The 11269-nt window shown below is 41.8% G+C and overlaps 1 protein-coding gene across 1 annotated transcript; it reads right to left on the bottom strand.

The window, feature by feature from the left end:
• Window positions 1-9656: 9656 nt before the first annotated feature.
• MSGN1 (mesogenin 1) lies at window positions 9657-10172 on the bottom strand (the record flags this gene model as incomplete). Its single annotated transcript, XM_080615301.1, has 1 exon — window positions 9657-10172. One exon carries the CDS (start codon window positions 10170-10172, stop codon window positions 9657-9659), a length of 516 nt encoding a protein of 171 aa, XP_080471427.1.
• Window positions 10173-11269: the final 1097 nt, after the last annotated feature.

The raw sequence follows: 11269 nt of genomic DNA, 5'->3' as shown, positions 1-11269 counted from the left end.
CAAAGGTTGGTGTTAGTCTTAAACTACTCTACTGAAATACCAAGCATCTGCTGTTGTAATATAACATAGTTCTGTATGCCTCCCTTCTCCCTGCAGGTGAAGACACCGACTTGTGACAGAGACTCAACAAGAACTATTTACTTTTATGAAGCTGCAGTTAGGTGGCTTAAGCATGCATAGCCTGCCCAGGCTTATAAGTAAAGACATCTTAAAAGTATCTACTAGGAAAATATATTGATTCTCTTTACTCAGAAAAGGGCCAGCTAACCAGTACAGATATCTTTTGTCTTTAACTTAAATTAATCTTGCTCTCTTGTGCTCCTCTACAGTGTCAAACTTAGTCTTTTGTGTGACTTGCATCTGACCTAGTCTGCTCAGCTAGCATGTCTAGAACTTGTCTAATCAGTTTGCAGTTGGAAGCATCTGGTTTGGGGTAGGAGGAGAAAGGTGGCAACAGGTTGGAAATCAACAGTAAATCACTCCAAGCTTTTTTTAAAGCTTCAGTATGAACAAAGGATTGCAGGGAGCTTAATGTCAATAAGAGAAAATGTGTTTTGAAGCAAATTAGGGCTGAACATACTTGATCCTGTAGAAGTTATTGACAGAAAAGCTGTAAACTGTGGATCTCACAGGAGTGCTGTGGCTCCGCAATGTCAAGTTGCCTTCCCTAGGTGGGGAGAAAGTGCTCACAGGTAGCATCAGTGACTACATAGACAAGTAAGCTGTCAGCCTGAACTAAAAAATAAAAAATCCTTGTACTGAGGACTTGTGGTAGTAGTAATGATAATACATGGACTCTATTCATGAAGTGTTAAAGATTCTTGCTTACTAGAAAACATGATGCTCAGGAGCTCCAGTCAGATTATCGTGTGTTGGTGTGAGATTTTTTCAGTTTTGGTTTGGTTTGGGGGTTTTCTTTTTTATGGGAGGAAGATTTCTTGGTTACTTTTTTACACCTGAACAGTGATGTGAAAACAGTTCAGATTCAATATTGTTTTTTCCTGTTCTAAGGGAAGCTATTACTTAGCATGAATCACTATCTCTTAGGGCTAAAGATACAATAATGGATGTCTGCTTTTTAACTTTATATTAAATAGAATTTCTGTGAAGGCTAACTTGAGCAAGAAATTATTTTGTCAATCTATTTGCACTTTGAAGAAGTACGGTGTCTAAAAAGATTGTAGCTCTGTTGCTACAATACCTGTACAGAGATATATGCTATAATTACAAGCTCACATTAGTGAGTCTTGTCGGTATTCTGGTTGCCTGCTAAGCATATCTGTAGTAGGTGTCTTACTATCATTTCTGGGAAAATCTGTGTGGGCTTCATGGTGAGGAAGTCTCTAGCTGTGCATCAAATCTGTTTTCCAATAGAGGAGGCTACTATGCTAAAGGAGTCATATTTTGTTATTCCTGTGGTAGGTGAAGACTAAAGCCATGGAGATATTGAGGAATGAGATGTAAATATGTTAGCATGGGAATAAAACAAAAATGCAGAACATAAGCCTGACAGCAGACGTGACAAGTCAGTGATTTGTGCTTAGTGCTTTCCTGTACATTAACGCTGTGGGTTAAGTGCTTACTATTCCTCAGCCTGCAGGAGCAATCTACTGAGAAATCAAAGGACACATATATTATGCTGCCAGGGTTTTGGACCTAAGACAACACAAGTATGGGCGCTTTAAGTGGTATGGTGAGTTTACTGTTTATCTTGCATCATGCTGACAGTTTCCTAAGAAATGATACTGTTATGCAGTGTTTTCTCCAGGTGGGTGAGTAGCAATCTTCATCTGCTGTGACAGCACTCTACCAGCAAAGCATAAGCTGTCCTGGGTAGCCTGTGCTGCCTTTTCCCCTCTTAGAGATGTGTAGGGGGGAAATGTAGCAACTAGGGACTACTGTGAGATTCAAGCATGAGGCTGGGCAGCCTATTTCAGTACTGTTAACACAGTCTCAATTGTGACTTCCTGGGTTTCCGATTCCTCTCTTCCAAACAAGACTAGAGGACAACATCACTTAAGAATAAAAAGCTGGTATTTACAATCTCATCTAACACACCTTTATTTCCTATTGAAAGATTAGTCAGTATCTTGAGATTCTTTATCTGTTGATGGGGGATATAAGAATTGTTGAAAAGCTAAATGATGCCCAGGTAAACTGTGGGTCTACTCTTCGGCTTTTCTTAAAGTTCTGTTTAGTGTCACTTTTCAATATAAGAAGCATTAGTTAGATGGTCTTTTATCTTTTGATATGTGGGAAAACAAAAATTCAAGGAGGTTCCTCTCCATGGTTGAACTTGGATTTATATAAAACTTCTTGTCAGATTTGCCAACAGTATGCAAGACACAATGTGTTTGAATATCAGTAAAATCTTTTAAAGATGTGACAGTAATGGTCTCTCAACCTCAGAAGTGTCTGTTTATAGTTAAATTCAGGAACTGCCTTCCTGGTTATATATGTAAAAAAAGACAAAATCCTCTTCAAGTGTTGTATCAACACCTCTTTGCCTTTTAAGTGGATATTTTATGGCCACATGCTTTTCCCCTGGTATTTGGGATGTTATTTTATATCCCTGTTAACACAAGTTGAAAGTAAATCAATCTTCTTTGTTTATGCTTAATGTCTTCTGCAATTCCAACAGGTGAATGATAAAAGTCTAAGGGAAAAGAGAAGTCTGGTGTGATTTGTTTTTATAGGAAAATGGGAACAATAGCAGAAGTGTACTGCAGACATCTACCACCGTTTATTTGGAATGGAAATAAATCAGTGCTACAAGTAGCCTTATTTTATATGTGATTACTGAAAGAAATGTAGAGCTCTCATTTTTATTGTAGTCTATATTCAAAGATAGGGCTAGTGTAAAAGTTAAAACTTTACTGCTTTGCAGATTTAAAGCAGCAGCACAAAACTCCCTACTAATACTGAAAAATTAATAAAACTGACATTTATGTTTTCTAGCCCAATTTTCCTTCTTGGTATTTTGCTTTTCTTTTTGCTTTAGATCTTAATGTCTTCACTAAATGCAATGCAATTCTATCCAAAGGAAAACATATTCTTACAGTGAACCAAAGCTTCCCAAATACTTCCATCAAGTTTTGGCTTCTGCTACATGTGTATTTGAGATTTGAATCTTCAGCTAGTCACTCCTAAACAATTCTGCTTTTTCTGCTAGATTCCTATATTCCCAGATAGACCTGTGCTTTGAAAGAAATGCCTTGCAGTCTAAGTAAGCTGCATCAGTCTTGTTATACTACTTAGTGTAGTGCTAGGAGACCAAGCCTGGGCTTATCTTGCTGTGTGAAGCAGCACAAAGCCAGGGGCTTGTTCAGGGAGGGGGTTCAGATGGGCCTAACTTCTACATCTTATTAAAACCCAGCTGCTCTATGGGGAGCTGGGACTCCTCAACCTGTCAAATGCAGTAACAGCATTTGTGGTTGTATGGCAAATAGTAAAAGTAAGTCAAATACTAGCTCCTTACAAGCTGAGGTGTATGCACATTGTTATGGTTGTGGGTTGGTTTTGTTTTGTTTGTTTTGGGCTTTTTTAGCTACTGCCATGTAGACCTGGAGGGATAGCTCTGGCTTTCCTAGGCTCATGGAATATGGAGCCGTGGCAGCTACTACTTAAACAGCTCTCCCAAGAAACTGGCTGAAGTCCTTTTCCAGGAGGCTTTCTTCCCCCTCACCCTAAGCACACCTATGTGCAGCCCAAATGTGTAATCATAAAACCTCTTGCCACCTATATGGTGCTCCTTAGCATAGAATTTCAAAGTGCTGTGGTGAGCAGCTCCAGGCTCCGCTCTGCTGGGGGGGTGAGCTCTCTGCCTCAGAGCCAGGGCTTATCTAAGGAACCTTTTCCATGTGTGATTCTTTTAACTACTAGGGAATATTCTCTCTGAGGTACTCACCCTTCCCACCAAGAGGGAATTTGGCCTGCTTGCTATCTTCAGGGTGTTTTGCCTAGGTGTTATTTCTGCCAGCAGGCAATGCACTGCTGAGCCCTTTTCATGGGGTGGGCAGGGAACTTGTCACTCTCCTCAATTCAGGGGAAAAAACCTGCCCTGGAGAGTGAAGCTGTGCAAACCTGAATCCTGGGCTAATACCCTACTTATTAGGCTTCCTCCTTCCCATTGATGTGCTTTTTCCTAAATAAAGCACCATCACATACTCCCAGCTGCACCAGAGCAGCCTCTGGACTCTGAGGTATGAGAAACCCAGAGCCTATTCTCATACTGTCAATAGCAACAACTCCTCCTAGAAGCACCAACTGCCTGGCTGATGGCATCAAAGGAGTTAACTTGTGTAAAATCTATTATATGTAACCACCTGCTCTGCCCTGCTTTATTCTTCCATAATACAAGGTTTAGGATGGTTGTGGGGCAGAAGTTCCTCTTTTCTCTGGGTTCTGCAACTGTCTCCTCTCATCAATTCACCTGGAGTGGGGCCAAGGGTGCAGCTGTGAAAACGAAGAACTTCTTAAGAAAGCAACTGGTGTGGTCCAGCCATCTCACCTATAAGCTGATGCCCCTTGCTCATCTTTCGTCTTGCCTTTAGCCTGCTTCACTGCACTGCTCTCCAGTGTCTTTGGGCAGGGTCTATGCACAGTCTGGGCTGTTTCTCTCTGGCTCAGCCTGAAGCATGTTGTTATTGGGGGGAGGGGGTATATATCTGGGAGCACCTTTGTTTAAAAAGCAAAATATCTAGTTGGAGAGTTCAGCAGCTGACAGTGGGACCTGCAGAATGGTGTAATCGTTTCACCATTAAACAGAGTGAAGGCCTAGTAGTTTAACACAGTTGTATCTGGAAGCTTTTCCTGAGATTTTTTTATTTCTTTTCAATTAATTAATTTCTACAGAAGGTTTTACAATGCTTTTCATCCCTTTTCTCTTTAGTATTTGAGCATTTATCTGCCACCCTTTCAGCTTTGACTAGTATCATGCACGAAATTTCTTGTATGAGAAAACTGTGACTAGAGTAGGAAAACTATATTTTGTGGTGGTGGCTGCTCTTTTAGTACTTACATTCTGCTCTCCAAGTTGGTAACAAATTTCAGTGACATGATAACCTAGAAAACAGCACTTTTGGGGCTGGATGAGTTTATTTCAGTAAACTGGGGTTAATCCCAGTTTACTGTCCTGTATCTCTCTCTGTCTCTCTTCAGCACAGTAAGCAATTCTGTCCTTTAGGCAGAATGTAATTTAATTTGATTCCTTAGTCATGGCCTTGCAATACTTGGGCTGCTACTTTAGCTTTATTTCTATGCAGGTTTTTAACATAAAAGAAGATGTTTTTATGTGAAAGTTGCACAAGTTAGAGAAGTAGAGGACAACTTTTTTGGACTGAGGTTCCACTTTTTTTTGCCTCTGTTTTATGGATTATTGTGGTGTTGCTGTTGGAATCCATTATAGCTTTATGTACAGTCCTGGAGGCTAAAACTTGTAGCCTCAAATGTGGCACTTGGTCTCTTTCACATCAATTAAATTAATTCTGTGGATAAAGGAAAGGGAAAAGAGGAAGAACCTTGACTGCGTTTCATTTTATTGAAAAATAAATAAAATCCAACGTTTAGTAGCAGCAGGGCTTGTACCATCATGAACATAATAATTCAGACTGTTTCTTCTGGATTGGTAAAATGTCTATGCGCAGGGCATGAATTACAAAAGGAGAGGGTTATAGAGATGTTCTGTGTCAACGAGAGCAAGAATTAATTTCTTTCTCAGAGGGGAGAAACAAACCTTGGCAGCTCCTAGGAGCTCCCGGTCACAGACAGGTACTGAACCTACCTCTGTCTCCTACTCATGCATCTCAGTCACACACACATGCAAGTGGAAGGAGCCATACCCTGAAGGGAGGATCAGACAAATTAAACAGTGCAAGAAGGCAATGTATTCTAGTAAACTGACTCCATCTTGGGCAAGGGCTCTGGTCCTTTTGCAGCACAGCGAGTGACTTAGGGCAGACAATTTCCTAAGGTCTACTTAGATGCAGTCAGGCTGTGCTGGAGCTCAAAATATTTAAAGGTATGTCAGTGGCCACTGGAGTTCCAAAGCCAGAGAACAGGCACAGGCAAGATCTAGTTCACTGCTGCTGAAGCAGTGAAGTGTCCTGAAATGCAAGGCTTTGCCTTTGTGGTTACTTGAACCTGTTGCTGCACCTTGGACTTGGAGGGAGGCAAAGGTGCTCTACGGGCACCTAACACACTATAGCAAAGCATGTTCAGGGTCATAACCAGCCACTTTCTCCAGGGTGGTGGGAAATGCTGACCCTGAGCCACTTCTCAAATCTTCAGAGTACCTCCTACTGCAGTGTTTTTTCTGCATGCAGCATTGCTTAGCTTTGCCTATGAGCAGTGGCCTTCTGAAGCCATTAGCTATCAGAGGCTTCATTTGTAGATGGGTAAACTGAGGCAGCAATGCTGGATGACCAGCCAGGGTCATAAATAACCAAGCAATAAAAGTGGATCCTTCTAATTCCTCATTTCTCTGCTCTGGGACCTATAAGCTTCCCTAGAGCTGAAAAGCATAGTCAAATTACCTATAGTTTCAGGTGTCATAGATTTAAGGTACAAGGTAAAAAGTCTGTCCCAAGCACAGACAATACACCCACTCTACTTGTGAAAGATGATGGTGTTTAACATCACAGAATGGTTGAGCTATCTTCCTATGCCAGTACTAGTAAGCAGCTACAGCTGTCAGCAGCAATAAGAGTCTTTGAGAAAGTCTGTGGGATCAAGCTCTAAAGCAAGATCCCACATGAAATTGCATGGTCAACATGCAATTTCATTCCTTTGCAAAATATAATCTAGACTGACCTTGTCTGTGTGGCTTTTCATCTGCTTAAATCTGGATCAGCTCCACAGGTTTATACTGAGGGATGCTATGCTGGTATCAGTGTTGCCATCACGCATGTGCATAAAGTTTTCTTTTGGTTGACTATTCTAAAGACCTTTTGCAGTAGGTAGACCTCAGCTGGATGCCAGGTGTCCACCAAAGGCTCTCTTTCACTCCCCTCCTCAGCTGGACAGGAGAAGAGAATGGAAGGAAAGGCTCGTGGATCAAGGTAAGGACAGGGAGAGATCACTCACCAGTTACTGTCACAGGCAAAACAGACTCAACCTGGAGAAATTAGTTTAATTGATTACTAATCAAACCAGAGTAGGGTAATTACAAATACAAACTACATCTTAAAAAACCTTCCTCCTCACCCTTCCCTTCTTCCTGGGCACGACTTCACTTCCACATTCTCTGTCTCCTGCCCCCAGCAGCACAGTGGCATTAGCAATAGGAGTTGCAGTCAGTTCATCACACATTTTCTCTGCTGCTCCTTCCTCTTCAGGTGAGGTCTTCTCACACTTTTCCCTTTCTCCAGCATGAGAACAGTCCTTCATGAACTTCTCCAAAGTGAGTCTTTCTCACAGGCCGTGGTTCTTAATCAACTATTCCAGTGTGGGTCCCTTCTATGGGGTGCAGTCCTTCAGGAACAGGCTGCTCCAGCATGGGTCCCTTGCTGGGTCCCAAATCCTGCAGCAAGCCTGCTCCGCGATGGACTTCCATGGGTTGCAGGGGTACAGCTGCCTCACCATGAGCTGCACCACACAGGCTCCAGGGGACTCTCTGCTTTGGCTCCTGGAGCACCTCCTCCCCTCCTTCCTCACTGACCTGGGAGTCTGCAGGGCTGTTTCTCTCACACGTTCTCTTTCCCCTCTCCAACTGCAGTTGCTCCTGAGCAGTAACATTTTTCCTGCTTAACTATGCTAACCCAGATGTGCTGCCACCATCATTGATGGGCTCATCCTTGGTCAGTGGTGGGTCCATCTTGGAGACAGCTGCCATTGATTCTATCAGACACAGGGGAAGCTTCTGGCATCTTCTTGTAGAATCCATCCCTGTAGTCCCCCCTGCTACCAAAACCTTGCTATGCAAATCCAACACAGCTTAAAGAATTATTCTTCTTATATTCTTCCTAAATCCTAAAGATTGTGAGAAATCTAACATGGGTTAAAACAAAACAGAAGCATATGGGATATGCTTAAATGTGGTTACATCTTGAGGGCCAGTGCTACCTGCATAAATTTGAATGTAGCTGCTTTTTGAGACACTGATGGATTTCACACTGTTTGCTGCAATATGCGTGTACCATGTGAGAAGAACACAGAGTCAGTTTAGGCTGAGCCTTGGACTAAAAAATGGTAAAGACAATTCTATTTTCTTCCCAACAAATAGAGGGAAAGAGAAAAAGAGAAGGATACCATAAAGTTTTGACTTTACAGTGCTCTGCTACAGGGTGTATCCACAAACCAAAAACCTAAGCCATTCGTCCCACAGAGATATGCTGATATGTCCATCCCGGTGAGACAAGCCTGTTAGCTCCTGGTGCCTGCTCTTGCTGTGCCTTACATCTGCCCTTGGAGAAAAGATTAATCTGTCTCAATTAGCTCCACACAACTCAACCATGGGATTTGCTCCTCTCTGTGCATTCCTGGCCTCAGCACAGACAAATCTGATGAATCAGTCTGCAATGGGATTTACAAAACGACCCCTATTTTTTGGTGGTGTAGCAAGAACTCTGTGATGTCTGTCGATAGAAAATCAAAGTAATTAAGACTACGTCCCCATTAGTTTGGTTTTGGTTCGTGCTTTACAGGAGTGTTACTAGCTGTAGGAAAAGGCTGATCTGACAGCTTTTAATAAGGAGATATTATGGTTACTAGAGCCCTCCTAGGTTTCAGTACACCTTGAGGGTAAGATTTCACATCTTTCTGATACCTGAATCAGTTTATTTCATGTCAGAGAGAAGGAAGAGCAGGAAGATAATTCAGCCTAATCTTATTTGTTCTAGCAATTTGATGTAAAAACTTCTTCTATAATTTATCAGGCATTGAGGCAAGGAGGTTTTATACATTAAATACAGAAATATCATGTTTCTGTATATATCAATAAAGAAGATAGGATTATAACAGCAATTTATGTATACAAAATGTCAGTTTGTTTATATTTCATTTTCAATATTTAGCAGTAATGGCTAGATTTTACTTAACTATCAATCAGATATACAAAATATAGGCTATGACACTGGTATTTATTTGTTTGTAAGCAAAGATATTCTCATTATTACTTAGTTTCTTGATTTTTTAGGTACAGTGGAAACGTGGATAGATAGACAATACTTGAACTAACCACACATGTTCTTCCTCATCCTAGTATTAAAGTGCGTACAAACTAATACACATAGTATCCTTATAGCGTTGTCAATTCTTTTGTTAAAATTCAGTTTAAAACATATGGATTTACTATTATCCTTAATAACCAGAAGATCCATCAGAACAGCGATAGGTAAATCCTAGGAAGATCAGTTGGCTTTTGTTTTTTTCACTTTTGTATCAGAATAGGTTTAATATTTCTCAGAAGCTTATTACTAATAAAAAAAAGAAAGACATAAAAAAGCAAAAAGACTTCTGTCTCAGCAAGCTGCAGCTCAGGTTTTTAGGCAATCCTACATCACCTTCCATCATCACGTCATATGTACAGCACTGGCCCTTGCTCTCCCTCCCTTGTTCTGCCCTCCTTTCATGACCCATGCTCTGGCAAGGAAGAAATTTTGCTGGTTTTTTGTTTGTAAAGACCCTGAGCGTGCCAGGATGGGTGTTCCAGGTGGGGTCTACACCCGCTTGACGCTGTTGAGGAGCTCCGTCAGTTCACTGATGTACTTGATGGTGTACTTCAGGGTTTGTATCTTGGTGAGGGGCTGTCCCCTCTGGCTGTAGACCGGGGGCAGGTAGTTGCGAAGCGTGTGGAGCGCGTCGGCCAGGGTCCTCATCCGCAGCTTCTCCCTCTCGCTGGCTTTCCTCCTGCGCTGGGCGGACATCCGCACCTTTGTGCCCTTGGGCAGCCGAGCCTGCCCGGGGCTGGGTAGGTAGGCAGGGGGAAAGTCCACCAGGCTGTAGCCCACCAGGCTGCCACTGCTGCTGCTGTAGGGGGTCTCCACTGCTGCTGGGCAAGGGGATGAGGAGTAGGATTCAAAGGAGGGTGTTGGAGATAAGCTGTGCGGAGATGAGACGGGGTGCAGCTCGAAAGACCCAGTGGTGCTTTTCCAGTCCCAGGACGATAAGCAGACAGAGTGTTCTGAACCCAAAGCGTCTTCCATGTTTATCAATGTCTCATGCAGTTTGTCCATGCTGGAGGAGCGCTCGGGAGAAGCAATGCCCTCTGCCTATCAGCAAAGGCTGGAGCTGCCGGATGCTGAGACCTTTTTATGATGGAGGGAGGAAAGTGACAGAGTGGGAACGCAGGTTTGGTGAGAGGAGTTCAAAGGAGCAGCACAAGTGCTAAGATGGAAAATGAACTCCTGATGTGCTGGTTTCTTCTCAGTGATAATTATCAACCTTCAGCTAAAAACCCTTTAAGCTAACAGGCAACAGCAAGAAAGGAGGAAAAAAAGATTATCTTCTTGCAACTAAACCAATTAAGGCTGCGCATCTACATTTAACATTGTGCTGGGGGGATAAGTGGTAAGAGACGAAAAAGAAAATCAACCTTTTTACAAACAATTTACAGACATAGAATTTAATGGCTGCTAACACAAACTCTGAACTTAAGCCATTGAGCCCTGATTTCTGAGTAACTGCGTACGACGGCACTACAGCAGGGATGATTTGATTTGTGCTCACTGCTGCTGAAGTAGTCTCTCGTTATCTGCAACTTAATCATGAAAGTCAAAGATGGTTTGTTTGAGTTTGTCTGTGTTATAGCTCTTGGAGTTCTCTTCTCATGAGATTGCAGCTTCTCTCTGGATCACTTTGGTTTTCAGCAGCAGAAAGGAGAAAAGAACAGCGATGCATTCCCCTGCAGCTTATAGATTCATTTGCTATTTTAAATCATGACTGGGAAATCAAAAAAGAAATCTGTAATTGTTAACAAAGTCCCATTTAAAAAAAAAAAAAAAAAAAAGAGGAAAATACAATCTTACAAAAAAGTCTATTAAATAAAATACACAGTGTATCAACTTTGGACCTAGATAAATATTTTACATAGAAATGTCATCCAAAGAAATTTACAGATTACACGTGTGTAAGAGAAGACTAGCTACTTCTGTAAAGTTTTCTATCTCTAGGAATCCATTCTTCTGCCAAAAAAACCTTTTCCCAGTCCTGACTCAACTCAATAGTGAAATTATATACTAGGCAGTTCAGTGAAAACGTATATCCTATAAATTAATAGCATTAATTATGAGCACTTTTCATATCTAGGCTTCAGAACAGCTTATAGTGATAA

This window comes from Psittacula echo (genome assembly GCF_963264785.1).
Source record: "Psittacula echo genome assembly, chromosome: 4".
Taxonomy (NCBI): Eukaryota; Metazoa; Chordata; class Aves; order Psittaciformes; family Psittacidae; genus Psittacula; species Psittacula echo.
The sequence above is the reverse complement of the archived record's forward strand: the minus strand, read 5'-3'. Positions and strand labels throughout refer to the sequence as shown.